Source organism: Pyxicephalus adspersus, chromosome 7 (genome assembly GCF_032062135.1).
Source record: "Pyxicephalus adspersus chromosome 7, UCB_Pads_2.0, whole genome shotgun sequence".
NCBI lineage: Eukaryota > Metazoa > Chordata > Amphibia > Anura > Pyxicephalidae > Pyxicephalus > Pyxicephalus adspersus.
In genome coordinates this window covers 13896972-13918455 of record NC_092864.1, presented here as the reverse complement: position 1 = coordinate 13918455, position 21484 = coordinate 13896972, and the positions used below count along the sequence as shown (strand labels likewise).

General features: G+C 39.7%; 1 protein-coding gene across 1 annotated transcript in view; it reads left to right on the top strand.

Moving 5' to 3' along the window:
• Nucleotides 1–21484, top strand: part of TSC2 (TSC complex subunit 2) — a 35892-nt gene that overhangs the window by 7723 nt on the left and 6685 nt on the right. The window contains 19 exon segments of the mRNA XM_072417003.1: nt 337–576; nt 1287–1416; nt 1504–1529; nt 2372–2528; nt 2648–2770; nt 3069–3203; nt 3973–4162; nt 4327–4420; nt 4946–5048; nt 5128–5222; nt 9237–9359; nt 10770–10934; nt 11742–11900; nt 12949–13055; nt 14236–14415; nt 15107–15322; nt 16284–16352; nt 18285–18436; nt 19738–20277. Of these exon segments, the coding sequence (XP_072273104.1) occupies nt 337–576; nt 1287–1416; nt 1504–1529; nt 2372–2528; nt 2648–2770; nt 3069–3203; nt 3973–4162; nt 4327–4420; nt 4946–5048; nt 5128–5222; nt 9237–9359; nt 10770–10934; nt 11742–11900; nt 12949–13055; nt 14236–14415; nt 15107–15322; nt 16284–16352; nt 18285–18436; nt 19738–20277 (3004 nt within the window).

Sequence of the window (21484 nt, the reverse complement as noted above, 5' to 3'; positions counted from 1 at the left end):
TGCCTGTATTGATGCAGCCTCAAAGAGTCAAACGTAAAAGGAACTAGAGTTACCAATGTAATAATCTAGTTCTTCACTTGTCTAAGTTTAGCATTTCTCCTCTGAAACAGCTAAAGCTAATGATTATTATCCGTACATTTTCTCTCCTTGTCATGTCCAAATGTTTGTCTCAGTCTTAGCCTGTAGTGGCATCCTATACATTGTTTGAGTGCTAATAACTGATATTCAGGTTTCGTATAATGTGTTATGATTCCTAAGTTCAGGCAGGAAAGAAAAAAACACCAGCCTTGCCTTTGCCACCTAACATTTCTTCTTTGCCAGGAACAAGTGAATAACCACACTGCACAAAATCCTTCTCGGCTTATTAGATGTATACTGGTCCAGCCATCAACATGGATCCTAAAGACTGATCTTCTACATTAGGCTGTGTGGTTGGTAGTCTTTTATCTTTGGTCTTTTTGTGTCTTTCTAGGCAGCCTCAGTGGTGAACCTCATAACTTACAGAGCTCAGTCCATCCACCCGGGGAAGGAGGGATGGGTGCAGGATCTTCTGAGGCTGATGGATAAGTACTTTAGGTCAGAACCATTTCATTAATTATTTGTTGTCTAGTGTTCTGTTATAATCAGGACCCTTTCACGACTTTGCATTTTATGTGCACTATAATGCTGGTTCACAACACATTAAAACTAGTTACCATTACTGTGTTCGCCCCGTCCCCTTTTTGCTAGTTGCACAACCCACCACCGGGCTGGTTTTGGGTGGTTACTGAAAAGCTGGGTTGCAATACAGGGGCCACCACTGTCCTACAGCTTCTTCCCACCCAGCAAAAATAATTCTGAGAATACTGATTGTATTCTATGAAGATCTTTACATTAGTGTGTTGCATTAGAGGGCAATGTGTTACACTTTCCTAATTTCCTGCTTGCTTTATTTAATGGTATATTAAGTTCAATAGCAACACACTACATTTGTGCATTTTTCCAGTCACATGACTAAAAAGGAAAGCAGCCCTATTCTATAGTTCAATAAAGCTAAATCTATGAAACTATCTCTGCTCACAGCTCGGTTTATTGTCAGTTCATCACTTCAGAATTCAATGTCTGAATAGGTTCCCTTAGCATTTCCTAGAAGAGGGCCTGGTCTATTTTTTTTTTTTTTTTTTTTTATAGTAGAGTTTCTTTCTTTGAAGTCATAACTTGAGATCTCATGTTTGGATACAACAGATGTGCAGCCTCCAGACTAGTTCCTGTTTATAAATACGAAAGGTGTCATTTCTCTTTTACAGGAATGAATCCCGCTGCATTGTACGAATGAAAGTCTTGGATGTCTTATCCTTTGCATTGAGCATCAACAGACAGTTTTATGAGGTTTGTTTTGGCAGACATTCTGTGATAAAACTTCCTGGGAATCCAGATGTTCACCCTTAGAAAAAATTCCTCATCAAACCAAATACTTGAGTTTGAGAGCTGTCAACATATTTATGTTTTGGTGTTTTTATAAAGTGTATGGAGCATGTGACCACCATCATGTGATAGTGTCGGGGTCCTATCAACCACACTGTCACATGGGTGGCCATTGATATCATCTACAAACGGAAAACTTTGACACCCCAGCTTTTTTGAAGTGTACTAAGGAGAGCTGAGTATACACGGCACGGTGATAGAATGGGGATGAAGGTTGTATGAACAAAGTGACAGTGTCACTTGAATGTTGTGAATTAGTTATACAAAGGGTAAATATACCGTGTTTCCCCGAAAATAAGACCTATTTTTTTTTTTTTTTTTGTTGAGTACGTAGCCAAACACATTGCAGGCAGTAATGATACAAGGCATGGCAAATGATTCCATGTCTCTGGACACCACATAGCTGTTGCTGATTTAAATCTCTTGTAAAAGATTGTTTCAAATGGATTTCCACAATCAATTGTTTCATCAGTGCTAGTGTGGTCTGCTAAAAGCACAAACCTTACAAATGTGCCAAATCATTATCTAATTTTATGATATTAGCCGTAGTCTAACAAAGTGTATTTGTTTTTTGATTATAGTTTGTGTCCCCACTGGGTAGATTTAACCTAAAAATGGTGCTCATTCTTCCAAACACCATGTTTAAAATGTTTTATTAAGATTTGTGTTGTTGGCGAGCACCAAAACTAAACCATCTTTACTCCTATGTCTGACATGCATGCATGACGTATAGAGATAATGTAATTTATCTTTTAACTTTGTGTTGTAGTTCTGAAATCAATTTACCGGGTAACATGTATGCCCTGCCTACAATGTAAATTGGCTAATCATATACACATTGCAAAGTAGTTTTGACACTTAATAATAGGAATGTGAGCTAACCTCTCTGATCTCTAAACTCTATTAGGAGTGAGCCTGAGAAGAGGCCGCCAGACCGGAAGGCTGCTGGCACTCTGTCTCCCCCCTCTGGCAGCCCCAGCCTCTCTTCCCAAAGTGGCTGTCCTCGATTGGGCTGCCTGCCTTTCTCCCTGGCCTTTGGGGTCATTCTGCAATGTTTAAAGCAGGTATGGTATTACATTCTTAAAAGCCGATCTAATCTTGGACAGGCCTATTCATTCGGTATTGCTGTCTCTTGCCGGATACTTTTTGTTTCTGCACACTTATTGCACTCCTTCCCTTGTAGGAAACGGACTGGAAAGTCCTCAAACTGGTTCTCAATAAACTGCCTGAATGTCTACGGTATAAACTCCTCATCCTGTCCTCTCCCTGTAATATTGACCAGCTTTCTGGATCTCTCTGTACCATGGTGAGTAGTAACAGACTACAAGAAAATGTTGAAATATACATGTACTTGCAAGTCTCTTAAACTTTCTGTGTTGTAGTTCTGTAGTCAATTAACATGCTTTCTGTTACATATCTTAATTAATAATTTGTGACAACAAAGGCAGTGAAGGAAAAATCCTCGCCACAAAAACAGCAAACATTACATTCTTTTTCTGCACTTGCAGATTATTCAAGAGACAACTTCGCTTCAACTGTGTAGGGATAGCTTGCCTCACGTCTGTTTCTTCACATATTTTCATTACATGTTTTATGTATTCCAGCTCTCAGACCGGAGTGCTGCTGAACGTTTGAATAATACACCAGATGGTTTTTCTCGTACCGACCTGCAGCTGGCTGTGGTTCCTGTACTGACTGCTTTAACCTCTTACCATCCATATCTGGATATCAGCAAACAGGTATTTTTTTTTTTCTTTGTAGGGATTCTGACACATATTCTTTTTATGTGCAAAGAAATATGCCTCAATTATAATCAATTATAATTTGGTACTGGTCTAGTTTGTTAAGATAAATTGACTTCTGATTTGGTTGAAATTTGTTTTTTTGGAATCTTTATATTGAACCTGATGTCACTTCTATAAGGAGAGCTCCAGACAAATCAAAATCTAATAAACATGAAACTAGAAATAATTTGTTTTTATTCTTATGGATTCCCAGTTTGAGGAAAGGGAGAGCTTGTCTTTTTGACCTTGGACATCTGTTAAAGCAGAACTATGTTCCATTTTTAAAATGGAACATAGTTCTGGTCATTATTGCAGAAATGGACAGACAAATACTGACTTTTGTTGTCATTATTTTAGCTTATGAAAAGGACAATGCATTGGTATCTTTGTGTTTTACTGTTTATCTTGGAATTGCACTGTAATATCTGTCATGGCCACTCACCCTTTAACACCCTAAAACGTATAGCTCATACATAAACCTTGAAATCCAAATAACCTGGGGGCTAATTATACATAATCCAAATAACCCATAGCAATACCATTAAAACCAAACCTAAACTCTCCTCTCCATTTATTTCTGGGAAAGTTGGTGTGAAGGGATGTGCAGTATTGTACATACTACCTCACCTCTATTAGGTGTATATATCTTTATGCCGTGTACATATTACATTAGTGGGTCAGAAACATGAAAGATAATTGTGTTTGTATTCTTTTCTGTTTGTAGAAGGAAATGGTTCGCTGCCTAGAGACTGGTCTGATCTATCGCTGTGCCAAGCACTGTGTAGTCGCCCTGTCCATGTGTATGATAGATATGCCAGGGATACTGATAAAGTCCCTTCCGGTGCTGATTGTGAAACTTACGCACATCTCTGCCACTGTCACCATGGCCATCCCCATGCTGGAGTTCTTGTCTAGTGAGTAATCTGTTTTCTTTAATTCAGTATGGGTACCTTTTTATTAATATTTAAGCCAGACAAGTGTTTTGTAGCCTATTATGTTGATAGACCGTTTTTTTTTTTTTTTGGATTACTTCTGACTTCAGCATTCTGCAAGGTATCCTATAATCTTTGTCTTTCAGCTCTAGTCCGGTTACCTCACCTTTTTGGGAACTTTGCTGCAGAGCAGTATGCAAGCGTGTTTGCCATTTCACTACCATACACCAATCCTTCAAAGTGAGTACTTGCTAACACTTTGTGTGAAAACACAACTAAACTGGGAAGTAAAAGTGGACATTTTGAGACCCAGTAACCAGGCCATTTGTTTCAACCACAATCTTCCTAAAAGACTATATGTGCTTTCAATATATTTCATTCATGTTGGTTTTTATTAAACCTTCCCTTTTGTAGACATCTAAAGCCCTGAGACAACTTCTGGATGATGTCGGCATCCCCAGCAGAGTCTAAGCTATCACACAAGTGACACTGTAGTATTCCCTTGGGCTCCTTTCCCATCTTTCTGGGTAATGTTGGGAATATGTGAGCTAGGGACTGACTTTCTTAAAGTGGGTAGCAAACTTTGAGGCACGTCGCAAGTGTGAAAAAAAAAAAAATGCAAAGCTGCATAAATAACTATTAGTTACCTCTGATTCTGCTTTATTTATAGTGTGTGTTTTCTGCCGTCCTTTGCCACCCTGGCTTTACAAGAATGACTTACTATAATTTAACATGACAAGACACCATTTGGTCTCTTTCCTCCAGGTTTAACCAATACATTGTATTCCTGGCCCACCATGTGATTGCTATGTGGTTCATCAGATGCAGACTGTCCTTGAGAAAAGATTTTGTGCCTTACATAACTAAGGTAAGTCCTGTACCATACCTTGGAGGCACTGCTCTGTTTACAGGAACAATTCCATTACTTACTGTACCTCCCCCCCCAGGGTCTGCGTTCTAATGTCCTGCAGAGCTTTGACGACACTCCTGAAAAAGGGAGCTTCAGAGCCCGAAGCACCAGCCTTAATGAAAGGCCTAAAAGGTACGTCATGGGTCATGTCTTTGTATTGAATGGCTCTTACCTGGGGCAAACACATGAAAATGCTAGATCGCCAGCAAACTTACACAGTGGCAGTTTTCAGGATACCTCTAGAAGAGCTGATCCTTCAGCAGTTCTCCGATTAATGCAAAGCAAACAGACAAAATCTTTTTTTCTCTACCAGCCACCCAGGATTAGCTGAAGTATAAGGTATTTGTAATAATTATCCTGAAGACCTGTTATTTAGTGTAATGGTTCTTTCTCTAAAGGAAAACTGTTGTGTGTTTATTGGGAGAATGTGTTTTGCAATCTTATTGTAAAGATAACTATTGATAGTAATGGTTAATGGAACAGTTTACTTGCTTGCTGTTATGTTCTTTTTCTACTTGTGGAGATTTGTAGACCTACCCTTTACTTGTTCTCATTACACTGAAAAAACGTGGCTCCAAGTTTTTAAGCTACATACCTTTCTAGATTAAAAAAGAAATGTGTACCTACTGATCTGATCTGGCCAGAAATCTTTGTCCCTTCTTGTGCTCAGTATTGTTATCTCAAATATTGATCAGCCTTTCCCATTCTTTTTTGTGAAGTACAGAAACGTATTTGTAATCCACAATAGGAGAGCACCCTAGAGTGAGAACATTGCCCATTTAATACATACAGTACAATGAGCATTGGATTGTCTAGGGACAAGATGTGTGTTTTTGCAGCCACCAGATCTATTGACGTGCCTGCTACAATATATTATGTTTTGTTTTGGGCTTCAGTACATTATTTGAAAAAAGGGAAATGCTATCGGAGGTGTCATTACATTTGCTGCCATTGCAAACCTCCACATTTAATCTAAATATGTAACCGCAATCAAGTAAAATATACAATTGACTTCAAACCTTACCTCCAAATAAGTGTTTTAGTGATCACCAAGTTTATACTTATTGAGACACTATAGTTTACCTGTACATTTTTGCTCACGTTCCATCTCATTTTGTTCACCCATACTGGATTACGTACAAATCCATTTTCCCTTCATAGATTTTGAAATATGTCAGTAATTTTTGTTGCTTAGTGACATTTAAATAATAACAACCTGTCATAGGCATTCTCTAAAGTGGAATTTTCTTCATTCAATGTTTATTATTTATTTTTTTCTTTAACCTTCTGTTCTTTGCTCTCTTATTACCTTCCATTCCCTCTTCTAAATGCTATTGATTGTGATCATTTTCTGCTCAGTATGCGTTTAACATTTTTTTTTTTTTACACCTGTGCCGGTTATTGTAATTAAACCATACTGACATGCAATGCCTGCTTTTAGGGAGATCTATTATGTAATAAACAGGTATGTTCATCTTCATCCCTTCACATCGAGTGACATCATCATGGTGCTGCTTTGTGACAAGTTCTAATAGAACTAATAAATCGGGCCCATTGTCTTTTCTAGTTTTGTTTTTAGGTCTGGAGCATTCTAATAGCCATGGTGGGTGGGTGGAGTTGGGGAATTATAAGATTTCACCTCTGGGGCCTGACTGGCATATAAAGTTTCAAATCTCCATAATAGCATATGTAGTAAAGCTCTTCACATGCTTGCATATTTCCTATTGTTCTTCTCTAAGTACAGATAAATACTCGTTTATAAACCGTGTACTCAGCTTCTAATTTCATTAGAGCTGACGGCACAATGCCTTTCGTTGACTAAAGTACCAAGGAGTGGTCTCAGCCCTCATTTGACGGCATCTATAGAAATAGAATGTGCAGGAAGTAAGTATTCAGGCTTGTCCAGCAGTACCAAGATGATGTCTCTTTTCTATTCACAGGTGGATTTACTTAGTTTTCATTTTGCCACATTTCACACATCTTATTGCTGCCACGGGTGAAATAATTAGCCCAGCACAATGTTCGTTCAAATTACATATTTTCCTCCTAAATACCTCCGAGGATGTCCTCATTGGGACATTTTGCCATCATCCTCATAGTAGTAGTCATACATGGCTGGACTGTGTCCCCATATGATGTGACAGCAGGTCTTTGACAGCTGATGAATATCATTAAAACATTTTAAAGCAAATACCAATGAATATATGGCTCTGAAAGATTTTGGTGAGGGCCATTGCAATGTCCTCCGTGTTTTGAGCCAAGATGTTCTCAGCTGCTAAAGAGACAAATAATTCTGCCACTACAAACCATGTCAGACGAGCATTTTTGAAGCAGATATTGCCACTAGTTAGCCATTTATTTGCTGTTGATTTGATACATTTGAAGAAGTATTTTGCTGCCACTGCAAGGTAAATTAAATTCTAGAGTATGTTGTCGGTGTTTTGCTTTAAATTGCTCTTTTCAGTGATTTTTAGCTGAGACATAGAGATAAATGTGTGCTTAAAATGTTTTATTACATATTCCATAGCTTTACTTTTAACTAAAGAAGTCGCCTATCCGACATGATCCTGAGAGTAGCCAATTTGCAAAGACTGCTATTAACTGGTTTGCTGGGAAGATGTTGCAAATGTGGAAACCACTTTGAAATGTTATCTGACTCAAAAAAGAAACATTTGTGTTCTGGGCTGTTATGTTTTCTCTATGTGTAGGGGATGATTGCCCCTAAATGGGCACGCTTTATTTGAACATATTCTTCTGGGTGTAGCCACATACTGATTAATCCATACACAACTGTACATTAAAGCATACTCAACAAGCGTTATTAGGATTAAACTCCAAAACCGAGAGAAAAAAAAACAGTTCTCTATTGGTTATAATAACAAACCATTATAAATGCAACTAGTGCATGTTCCTGAATATTTATTTTGAATGTAATATCTGTAGAATAGAACTGTAGACCGGGGGAGGGGAGCAGTGGTAGGAGCCAGACGGAAACTAGCAAAAAGGTTACTTAGTTCAGGCACGTCCAAAGTCTGGCCCGGGGTCAATTGCGGCCTGTGTTCAGATTTCCACCGGCCCGCAACCTCTGTCATCACAGGAATCCCCTAAGTCATTATAATGTGCGTGTGGTGTGCCGGACCTGCGCAAAACACACTCGCACTAACCCTGGTTAGTGGTTGGCCCCCTCACATTTTCATCTAGCCAAATCTTGCCCTCTTTGCAAAACGTTTGGACACCCCTGACTTAATCAGTCTACCGATGCTCCTTCAATGCCCAATAACAGGCTTTGGGAGGTGGGCACAGAAGAGAAAAGGCCAATCACCAACCTGGCTGTGCTGTGTAAATCCCAGGATAAGGTTTTCTGAATTCTAGAACCTTGGCCAGGTAAACATGTATGTGTATTTAGTTATTTTTCCGAGGTCCGGCTTTTAGGTTCCCAATGCCATTATAAATTGACAAAGACACTAATTGGTATAAAGCATCTTCAAGCATGTTAAAAATTCTCTAAAAACTAAGAAAGTGGCAATCCAAGCACCTGTCAGTAGCAGATTGTCTGTAGTAAGCTCTCCAACCATTGCAGATTTATAAAAAAAACACATTTTGCGCACAAAATGATTTTGACAGTATTTCTACAAATGTTTCAATAGATCATATACTACTAAGGGCTCCTTTTATAATAAAGGGAATTACTGCCGTTGAAACACATCGACTTGGACGATTCCCACTAAGGAGTGTTTGAGGGAATGTTTGATTCCCTGGTTTATAAATAGAGCCCTAAATGTCCTTCTGTATATGGCTACGTTAAGACAAGTTCTTTGATGACCTCAGAATGCAAGTGACTCTTTTTAACAATACCGCTGCTGTTTGTTTCCCTTTTTTTGCTCCGTTTTTGTTGCTGTTTGGCTTTCTCATGTGTGTGGCATTTATTTTTGTTTTCTGTTTCTCCTTTTCTATGGTGTATCCCCAATACTGATCTTCGTGGGCCTACTGCTGTACCCATTCTACACATCCCTTCACTGGTTTCCACTGGCGTCCTGTGTGTGGGTGGGGTGACTTTCTTTTTTTTATACCACTTGTGTGGAACATGGGTTTGGGTGGCGGGCACTCTAACCCTTTCTGTCATTGGGCCACTCTTAATTGGGGTAGCTTGAAGCTATCCAAACCCTCCAAGCCGGGCTTGAGTGACTCGTCCCCCGTGAAGGAGATGAGAGACCTCTCGAACGCCTTTCGCTCTCGCAGCATCAGTGTGTCGGAGCGTGCTGCGTACAGGTAGAGGCCGGGCATGGTTACCAGGGCCCATTGCACCCAGTGGGGGAGGTTGCATGCCAGGGAAAGATTTGCATGGCCAGCCATAGACACTACCGGTAGTACCCATTCCATAACCCTTACCTGATCCGTTGAGGCTCCTAACTCAGAGTGCACGTATTGGACTGAAATACTTAATCCTATGAAAAAAGTTTAATTTATAGATGATCTTAACATAACACTTTTTTTTTGAAATGAGAAGATTGCAGTTCAGTCCTTTCATTTGTAGAGAATTTTAAACCACTTTAGCCAGAGCTCCATTTACTTTTTCCTAAATTTCATATGACGTATTGTGGTCATATATATTTTTCTTGGAATGTGTTGGGCTTACACTGCACTCTTCTCAAATGGGATATTATTGTAAACTTAAGTCATTGTATGGTTTGTGCATGACAAAGCCACCTTCAGACTTTTGTAAGACGTCTTCAGATCATGACTTTAATCCCCACATTATACTCCAGAAGACCAAATTACCTGCACCAGGTAGGTGGAGGGGTTACTAGGAGAGAAGTCACGTGTGTGTGTATATGTATGTATGTATGTATGTGTATATATATATATATATATATATATATATATTCTATGTTGACACTCGACAACGATTTTTGGTATAAATTAAATCCTAAGAGCCTAATGACAAAAAATGCTAGGCCCTAAAAGCCCACGCCATTTGTTTATTAAAAAATATTCAGGGGGCACAGCCTTTTGATGATTGTATTTTTGTAGCACTTGTTCCTCGTTTCCAATACTACAGGACATACTTTACCCTCCACTGCCCATTGCAGTTTATTTCTGTAATCTCTTATTCATACATGCTGCTTTTACTATCCTTTTGCAGTATGCAGAATTATATGTAGAAGGTTGTATTCTTCAGGAAGGGATCAGAGTGACCAGAGGCTGCAGTACCTTCCAAAGTTCTCAATGCTTTCTTTGCATGGAGAACTTGTGTGCTATTTAGCGTATGTAAACCATAAATCTATTTTCCAGTATGTTTGTTTGGCATCTTACCTAACTAGAGGCAGCCCAGCTTCTCACTAATTGACCTTGCACATGAGGCTGAAAACATTGACATGTCATTCTGTTATGTATAGGTCTGTCATCTCCCTGGCCTGCACCTAGCATGATTCAGTTAAGTCTCCTAACTCACTTGCTTGTTCTGGGTCAGTCACTTACAAATTGCAACTTCAAAACATCAATTTCGTGCCTCTATAATCTTAACCTCACTAGTTAAGATTATTTATTCCCCAATCTGACCATTCAAAGGCCTTGTAGAGGATAAATCCACTATCAGGTTTGCAGGGCATAAGTCATGATCTGAAAGACCCCTTTCTGCACATTTTTGCTCATAAAACAGCAGTTGTTGTTTTTGTTCAGTCGAATGCAGCCCTCGATGACCAGCAATAGCCTGAGCTCCGCTGATGAAAGCTCGATGGCCCAGGCCGACGACAGCCTGAAAAACCTTCATCTTGAACTAACGGAGATCTGTCTAGACATGATGGCCAGATATGCGTTCTCCAATTTCACAGCCGTTCCTAAAAGGTGAGTGACCCATTTTCACATCAAAATTATGGCCTGTGTTGATTGGCTATCATGCTTGGATGCCAGCGGCATTCATTTCCCACCAGCTTGGGACTCTTCTGAGATCATTCAGAGATCGCTGACAGGTGCATTTTTTTTTTTGATAGTGTTGGTCTCCATCTGACCTGCTTAAGCAGATTTTGCATTGCCATAAATGTATACAAATGCAAAATGTAAAAAAAAAACATTGACACAGGCCCTAAGAATTTTTTTTATATATATCTTGCAGTTATATAACTTATTCATAAATGGGATTGGTTCACAATTTTGGTGCAGTCCTCTTACAGTGTTTAGCCATCAGCTCAACCACAGTCCTATCTTTTTCTATTCAAGTGAATGGAAGCTGTTAAAAGTCTTCATGCACACAGGTGCTGGCGCATCAGATTGCGGTGTGGTTCCCAAAAGCACAAAAGCCACACACAAAGGCGCATTACCTGCAGTGTGATTTTTCTTTCTCCCACACACACAGCAGCAGTTTGCTGTGTGCCCAGGGAGATGCCAACTGCATGATTTTTCAACACAGATGTAAAAGAAACCTAAGATGGCAAAACAATCCTAACACCAATATTTTTGATCACTACCAAATAAAACAAAAGTGAGGCAAGGTTTTATTTCAATAGATGGTTTAGCGAAATGTAAGAAATTTGTAAAAAATATATAATAATGTAATGAAGACTGATAAACTTATTTTGTACTCTTTTGTCTCCAATATGGTTAATATTAACTTGGCGATAAACACATTTTAAGTTATATGTTTATATTTTGTAGGTCACCAGTTGGAGAGTTCCTGCTGGATGGTGGAAGAACGAAGACCTGGCTTGTCGGGAACAAGCTGATAACTGTGACGACTAGTGTAGGGAGGGGGACACGGTCACTTCTAGGGTTAGATCCCGGGGAGCCCCCGAAGGATGCAGAATCAGAATTCGGGTAATTGTTTATTGAACTATTCATTGAATAATCAATAATTAAGAAAAAAGTAAGCAAAAAATGTAGTGGGGTTTTTGTTGGCAAAAATATGTAACGTATCATAATGGTGATTCACAAACAATATAGTTGACACATACAACATTTATAGACATTCTCAAAAGGTTTGATAGGAATGATAGTCTATTTCCCATTCACTTTGGTAGCTATTTTGGACTGCTTACTAAACAATAGGCTTCTGTCAAACAGTTCAAAACTGTTTTTTTTCCCCTTAGTGACATAAGGGAGAGGTGGAGATATGTAGAGGGTCATGGGTCTTATTAGTCCTGACACGTTTCGCCTTAGCGGCTTCCCCAGGGGATTGTATTACTTAAAGGTAAACGGATATGACAGATATATAGAAGTCCTTGTAAAGATATATTACAGATTTCATTAACATATTTATACAGTACTTATTTAGTCAAATACAGCATTGAACAATAACACATTGCTAGTAATAAGTACCAGTGTATGAGGTTTTTTGGAAAACATAAAAACTATCCATGCTTTGTAAAGTGTCAAACACTTGAATAGTGGTAAATCAATAAAGAAGTCCTTAATTATTTGTCTGTCTTCAGCCTGCAATGGAGCCAAGTGAATGTAAAAAAGATTTGTGATCAGTTAAGTTTGTTTTGTGTAGAAGGGACATTGCCAATCCCTTCTACAGCAAAAGAATCTGCCCGGTCGCCATTTATTTATGATGATTGGTTCCACTTACACTAAAATGCGAAGTAATTGTTTGGGCAGTAACTGTCCAGCTCTCCATGGTTGGTCAGTTCCCTCAGCCAGGCTCACTTGACCTTTGCCTTGGTATTTGGTCATGTGACTATAAAAGCCTGGTGTAACACTTTGTGAAGGCTAACCATGTTGATCTGTTCAAAGTATTGTCAAGAATGCTGCTAAATCCACACCGAAAGTGCAGAATCCTACCAATAGGGCAAGCTTTTATTACAGATATTAAAGTGTTTGTCAAAGAATTTCTGACTATTTATTTGTCTTTTTTGCCTTCAAGCTTTCTTATGCAAACAGAGCAAACCAAAGAAGCTCCGGCAAGGATCGACCTGCAGGCGAGAAAGCCGGGTATGCAAACACCACGTCACAGAGTCCGCTCCATGTCTGGTGAGCTCACTTCATTGGGAGAGGGTTCCTCTCCTGTTTTCAGTTCTTTCCACCCTGGTGACATTGATGTTCAAAGGGGAACTTTAGTGAGTTCAGCACATCATGACCTGTCTGTGACCAGTCCTGTCTTTAGTCTTAAAGCTGCTATTGCTAGCTTTGTCGTGTGTGTTGTGTTCAGAAAACTACTAATAGTGTGACTTCACTGGTGACAAATTTGCTACTGGAGTTAAACCAAATCCAGCCAAGTTGATCATTGCAAAGATCACAGATCCCTGACCTTCTGGAAGAACAATGGCACAAACTAACGCAGCTTTGTATTTATATATGCATCATTTAAATGTTACATACATTTGCTGATAAGGAGTCAGTCAGTACGCATGTACTAACAAGAAACACGCTGATAAAAGACAGTGACAGAGCAGCTAATCAGTCTGCTTCTCTTTTGTACTGTTCAGTTACAAGATAGAGGTGGTAAAGAAAACCTGTAATTGTTACCGAAATGCAACAGAAAAAAACTTTTCCTACCAGTTCAGGTGTAATGTTTGCCATGTAAACTGTTTTAGTATATACAATATTAGGAATAATGCTTAGCTATAGAATAGCAGTTTGGCAATATATTTGTAAGGCACCTGTGTATGTAATGTAGTCCTTGCATCTGGTCAGCAGACTGTTAATTGCAGACTGTCAGCGGGCTGTTAATTGCAGAGCAAGCCCCTCTTGTTAATGCCCATGAATAATATACTTTATATGTATATCACAACTACGCAGTGGTAAAAAGAAAAATGGGGTTTTGGGGAATCGTAAAGCCCATTGACTTTCTACAGGTTCTACAGGTAGTCTTCGTTTATCAACCACTCACACTAATGACCAGCTCCGACAGTTTCGTACAGTGTACTTTCTCACAAGTCTCTTCTGGGCCTTTTTCTGTCTTCCTCCTTGGTGATCCTCCACACACGCAGCGTTGCAGATCGGGTCTATCCTATGCTCCTCGCTTAATGACTAAATCAGCAGGAACGGAACCTGGTTGGTTGTTAAGCAAGGAAAATCTGTACTTATGTCCCTCAATTGCTCAAACACTCACAATGGCTGTTTTGATGTGCTGTAGGTTGAAAAGCTTTGCTTGTCTGTGCATGTTGCATGATGGGAAGGCATTATTTGCTCACGATTAATGGTATTTTAGGTGGACATGGCCTTCGTGCTGGATCAGACGGTGTATCCATGTCCTCTGCTGGTGGGGTTCCAGGAAGCAGAGATAAAATCCCCCGCAGACCTCAGGTTAAGAAAGAGAAGGCAACATTAGCTGATTTTGTTCCAGTGCTGACCCAGGGCTGGGCAGAAATACTTGTACGCAGACCGACTGGTGAGTAACTGAGAACAAGGGGGGTAATCATAAATCTTCATAAATCTTAACAGGGTTGTAACCTAATATATCCTATTTTATACTGTAAATACATTTTATCAGCATCAACCTTGACCAACAAACTAGAGAAAAAGAAGGCAGCATGGTGAATAATTGTTTAGCATTCTTGCCATGCAGTCATGAAGCCATGAGTACTGCTTTTGTTTCTCTTTGCATACAGATTTGAAGGGCTACAATTTGTCAGGCCCATATTCAATACCTGTTTGAGCTATCTGTGTATACCACCCTGTTGTCTCTTCCTACCAGCCATAATTTGCCAAGACTAAACTAATAAATTAAAACTTCTATCGGCTCTCAAAAAAATGTGATCCAGTGTCCCACATTTGCAATAAAGAAAAATAAAAAAAAGCCTGACGGGTTCTGTTTTAATTGCTGTGTTTGTGTCCTGAGCTTTGCAATTTCAGGGTTTTCTATCAAAATGATGGGAGGTAAGGGAAAATCCTCCGTAGCCCTTGTTTAGAATGTAAATTGAACCAGACACAAGTTCCTAAGCTTTTCCACCCTGTATCCAGGACAAGGTTGTATAAAGATCAACTTGAACCCAGTTGGTTTGATAGTGTGTGTAATTGCTGTTCTGAGGACAGACACAGGTATCAGTGTTACATTAAATGACGCATGTTTTTACCTCCAGGTAATACCAGCTGGCTGATGAGCTTGGAGAACCCACTGAGTCCCTTTTCATCTGATATTAATAACATGCCTCTTCAAGAATTATCCAATGCCCTTATGGCAGCTGAGAGATTTAAGGAGCACAGAGAGACGGCTCTCTACAAATCCCTCTCAATGCCTTCCTCCTCCCTGAACGCTGCCGCAGGCAAGCCTACTCTTCTGCAGAGATCCAACACGGGTAAGTAGGCTTTTTTTTCTTCCATTTATAATGTATCACAGCACCCAAGCTGCTACAAGAGATATATATATATATATATATATATATATATATATACAGTACTGTAGTGAGGGCTGCAACAAAGATTAATAAAGATAAGCCATCCAAAAATGTGTGATGTCACCCATCTTTAGATACTTTTTTAACCTCTAGAAAGATCTACTTTATTCCTTATATGATCCCGGTGAAAAATGATCATTCCACCCTGCCAATGAGCTTAATAATGCGCAATCAGGTGGATTTAGTAATCACTGCACTCAGGATAGCTTTCATTGCCTTGCAATTTTGATAAATATGTCCACAACAGTAACAAAACTTGCGAGCATTACCTATCCAGGGATGAAGAAGTTAGAACCTCCCCAGTTGTAACTTGTATTTCTTTTTAATGACCATGAAAATTAAACCATCAATTGAGGAGCTGTTTAAAATCTCCCCACTATATAGCCATATATCATTTTTTATTATATCTAAAAGTTCTTGGTCACATTTTTCTCCTAGTTGAAGGCTTAAGTCATGTTGTGACATATTCACGTTCAACAAATGTAGAAGTCACTAGTTCATAGACATCCATCAGATGTCTTCCCGTGGCTGTTTAATTAACTCGAAAAGTTCTCTATTGAGCAAGTGTGACTTACCACCACACTGAGACAGGATGTCATCAGTAGATTTTATCCACCAAGCTATACACAGGTATGGTTTAATCTGAATAGCTTTGTTACTGTGTCTGTCTGAGCTTCCTCATGAATAGTAGATGTTAAGAAAATGTATTCAGTAGGAAAAACACCCACTAAAAAAGGGACTTTAGTGAGATTAGGAAAATATAAAAAAAAGTTTTGTACACCAAAGCAGGTGGGGTGCTGCTTCTATATTTGTGGTACTGTCTTTCAACCTCTTGCAAACTGCTCTTCCTCTCCCATTGCAGTGGCCTCTGTTTCTCCCATCTCCCCATCCAGTGGTCAAGGAAAGCTGCTTAGGAGCATTTCCTGGGCAGGTATATCCATATAGATAAAAGGATCCCCTCAAAAACTTGTGTTTTGACCCATTAACAAGCCTGTGCCATTTTTGCAACCCTACTACAAAATTCATGTTATTTTTCTGCTTTGTTGCTAATCAAGGAAAATCTAAAGTGGGAGCTTATTGTGGCATGGGCTTCTGAGTGCGCATGTGATTGGTTTGTCAGAGATAAGCAAAGCTTTTGCCGAGTCCTACTGGAAGTGCATGCTGACTTGTCTAACTGTGCTGAAATCATCGCTGTGTTCCATGGAAGTTTTAGTTCGGTAGGTTGCGATGGTTTTTTTTTTGGTTTTTTTTTTTAACTAATGACGTAGATCAAAATGCTAGGGGTAAAGCTTTTGCTTAAATAGCACTGTCACAAGCCATGCTTGTATCTCAAATTTCACTCATCGGGCTATGTATGGCTAAAGGTGATGTGTGCACTTCATTCTAGTTACTCAAAGTTTTGTATTTGAGTCATGGTGGGCATGGTTACATTTTTATTTTAGGCAAATTACTTTTGGTCAGCTCTCCTATCTATCTCGCAACCTATGACCAAAAGATTTTAAACATCTGACCATTAAACCTACGTATGTGCCCAATGTATGTAGACATCAAAATGACTGTGTTTAGGTGGTTTTAGGTTCCGTATGTTGTAGCATACCATACCCGGAGTTAGGGGTACTCCATGCTACAACATACAAAGCATTTTCTCTAAACATTTCCCCAAGATCTTGTTGAGAGCCGTATCAGAAGAATGAAAGCTGTAAACACTGCAGAAGGGAGGGAAGCTTAACTGTGTAGTCTGGTCAATTGTTATTGCTGTGTAGCTTCAACATTCTGAGTGTCAGTGGTTCTGTATGTCAAACCTTTCTTCGATGTGATTATTTCATGGGGAAGTATCAAGTTTGTTTCCTAACTTAGAGCCTCATTCTTGACTATATAGGCAATCATGGGGCTAATATTACAAATGCCAGGGGAATTGCTAAATTAAATTTTTAAATGGTAAAAAGATTTATGGTTTGCTTTTTCCCACTCTAGTAAGCTAGGCAATCACCAAAGAACCAGGTCTGTATCCTAAGTGTACTCTAACAGTAAAGCAATGCAGCTTGGTCACCAACCCAATCTAGCCCATTACATGGAAATTGAGTTTTTTGACGTAGCACATCACAAGGGGTAGTGATCCTTTTGCACCTGAAAATGGTCAATGTTTGGCCACATGGCCAATGCAACAAATGGCCACATATAGCCTTACTGGTTTCGGGGGAATGACAATCCCCATTGATTTGCCTAAGGCTGGTCATACATGATCATATTGACACAGCTGAGATCCATAATTGTAACTGTAAGACAACCTGGTGTTATTACTCTGTATGTTAAGTAAATAGCTTGAACTGTGCTCCAGAAGTGCAGCCTCCAACACAACCTCTTAAAGTCAAAATGGTCATCAAAGTATACCAAGCCTGCTGTCTGTAGCAACCAAATGGGTCCATGCACGGTCCAACTAATCTCTTTTACAGGTCACATAGATTTCTGCATTTTATGTAATGCTTTTTACCCTATAATTATTTTTAGAAAAGTAAATAGAAGATTAAATTTCCAAAAGTCCTTGTGTGATACTCTATTTACATGCACAGCAACCGCATGGATGTAGAATATCAAAATGGAAAGTTAACAAATGTGATACTTTCTCAGGAGATTCCAGTAATGGGTCTGATAAATAAAAGATGGAGGAGTTAAAAGCATCTGTATTGCTTTTTGTAGCCAATCTCTGCTTGTTGCCTTTAATTTAATAATGATCAGAGGAATCTGATTGCTGTGGACAGCATTCCCGCATTTCCCTACATCCAGTTTTTACAAATCACCCTAGACTTCTTCTGACTAGGACATGCTTCATGTTCCATATGTGATGAACCTCTACTGTTTCCAGAGACTTCTGTGCTGGTGGAGGAAGGCGCCCAACCTGAAGCAGATATGACCACTCCAGCAGCATCCCAGGAGCTTGAGGACTTTGAAGCTGTAGCCATTGATGAGACGCCAAGTGAAGACAAAACTGAGAAGAAGACTGAAGGAATCAGCAGGGTGAGTGTGTTATTTTATAATGCCCGTATCTTAACATAAACCGAATATGGTGGCCAGCCTTATCTAATGGCAGGATTGTCACCTCTTTCTTGTGAGCTCCTTAGCTGAGCCAGGAGAAGGACTACAGCCCGTTCTGGTGTAGTCCTTCTGTGGAAAATGATGCTTAGCTGTTGAAGAAAGTTTAACACATTCACAGGAAGTTCCCAGTGTTGGGGAGAGAAAATGGGAACAGTGGACTGAAGCATTGTCTCCAAAAATCCTTTAGCCCCCCTAGCGGTATTCCCCAGTGTGACTCGGGGTGGATTTTACCTGCAATCCCGACACACTCAGGGTCGCTAAAAAACAATAAAAAAAAAACACTTACCTTGGTTCTTTGGCATCCCCCGATGTACTGCTCGTCTGTTCAGGTCCTCGGCAGCGTCCTCCTTCGATCTTCTCTCGGCGACTGCAGAGACATTCTGCATGCGTCGATTTGTGCAGGAGGCGTGGATGGAAATTCAAATAATTTTGTATTGGATTCAATACAAAATAGCTGTATTGAGTCCAAAATAAAGAAATCATAATAAAAATATATATATATATATATATATATATATATATATATATGCTACTGTACAGTTATATTACAGGTTTCACTATTTAACAGATTTTTTATTTATAGTTTATTATTCAATTCCGTTTATTAAATATTGGGCATGAAAATCCAGACAGAATTAGGGGGTTAACGTTAGGGGGTTAATTAACACTGCACCAGGACTGGGCAGAGAGGGCGAAGGCAGACATTTGCCCTTTTTTCTTGGGTCGGTGCCTAAATATTACCCTAATCCCTAATAAAGCATTGATGTAGTGGGCCTTCCTAGACATTAAATATCTCCCTGCGCCTCATTCAGAACTGTGATTATAGTTTCTGGTGTGGTATATCTTCTAACACAAACTTTCTTGGTTAACATTATATTTTAGGAACACTTACTCAACAACTTAACAAACCCAGCAATCACTGTAGCACCATGGCACACTGAATAGTGTTCAGAAATCTATCATGACAGTGCTTGTTGGTTGCACACCAAATCTTACAAGATGACCCCTGTGCAGGAAATATAGCCCAATTATTTGACAAGAGTGCTGAAGTAAGGTGTATAAATATGAAAAAATGGTTGCAAAACTAAGCAGCTAGGTCTAGCTATTGGAAGTTAAAATGAAAATATAATATTATAATTAGTCAAGCAAAAAATAAACTAAAAGCATGCAATTTTGATGATTGCACACTTCATAAGGTCTTTCTTTTTATCTTTTTTGCACAGTCTTCCTCCACCTCCAGTCAGGAGTTGTCTTCGCAACAACTAGAAGACTCCGAACTTGGTGGAATCCCCATTGAAGGGTCAGCACGGGAAATTCCTTTCCAGCCCTCACAGACATTGAGCAAATCCAGCTCCTCCCCAGAACTGCAGACCTTGCAGGAGCTGCCCAAGGAACCTGAGGCTAAAGAGGTCAGTACACCGACGCCAGAAGCAAGGCCGCTGCTGCAGACCCCCAGCTCACAGCCACCTATCAGCCATTCTTCCAAAGTAGAAGAGGACAGCTCTAAGCCAGAAGCTGGAACCCGGCTTGAACCAGGGGTGCCGCAGCAACCTCCGCTGTCTCCAAGTGGGTACCGTCCCAGAGGCCATACCATTTCTGACTCTGAACCATCCCGGCGTGGAAGAAGGATCAACATTGATGCTTTCAAGAACAGCACAAAGGCCACCAAAGCCGACAAAGTGCCTGGAATAGACCCAAGGTACAGCACAGGTTTTAATCCTGATTATTTAAGTTTTCACACAATCGTCTGTCCAAACATTGAAGCTCACAACAATCATTCTCTATATTTCCTTTGTTTCCTTATCCTATGCAATAAATGAAAAAGAAGAAGAGGGGGTGATCATTTTTATGTATGTGGTGACATCTTACATGACATACTTGGCATATTACTCCCTACACACTAAATTACCAGCTTTCTTTCATCAATAAATGATTGGATGGGTTCAATGTACTTGTAGCTCTCAATGGTTGATCAGTTCTGTAAGACCAAGTGAGCACACAAATTTGAGGCTTGCAACAGCTCATCAGTTTCCAGTTCTTATGTAGGCCTTATAAAGGACTTTAGGAGCCACTTAAAGCGTACCTATACTCACAAAATCAACTTTGGCCCATGGATAACATAAGCCCAAGTTATAATCATCTGAATACTTTTTTTTTTTTTTAAGTTTGCTTTTGACCTTTTAAACATGAAAAACGGGTTCTAGCCACACCCTTCGGTCTCTTCATCGCCTAGGTGGTGAAATGCATTCCGGGAAATGCCATCCTTGGTGGAAGTGTTTCCATTCCACTCCCACTACCCTAATTTATATAGATTTTTTTTTTCTTTCCTCGCCTCGTACTCTCATGAGCGACTCTTCCGTCTGCAGCTTCTTCCTGCTTCTTCTCAGCTTGTGAACTCTCCATGCAGAGGGCTCCAGCTGAGGGACGTGCAGTGGGGGGAGGTGGGTGGAGAAGGTCAGGAGAGGAAGAAAATGTAAACTTGCCAGTCACAAGCTTGCCACTTCTAAACACTTCATAAATATGTATAATTTTCATGGTACAAGCTGACCCAGTGCCACCAGTGAATACTGACATTAGAATAGATTATTAAATTGAAAGACTAGTTTTTTAATTTAGTTTCTCTTTAGGTAAAATTATTGACCAGTTACTTCTGGAAATGAACAGATTGTCACGGTTAGCTTTTAGTCAGGCAATGTGCCAAGTGTAAGGCTACGTACACACGTCAAGATGATTCTCCTCCGATACTAGCTTCAGGGCTAGTATTGGATGAGAATCTGACGTGTGTACAGCGGCCATCTGTCCTAGCAGATTCATGAACGGCCGCAATGCAAGTGAAGAGGAGAGGTGCCGCTCCATCGCTCCTACCCTCCCCTCTCAATAGAGCAGAATGGTGCTGTACGTACAGTACTCGTTCATGCATCTTTCAGTCTAACGTGTGTAAGCAGCCTAAGGAAAAATTTCTTCTTATGG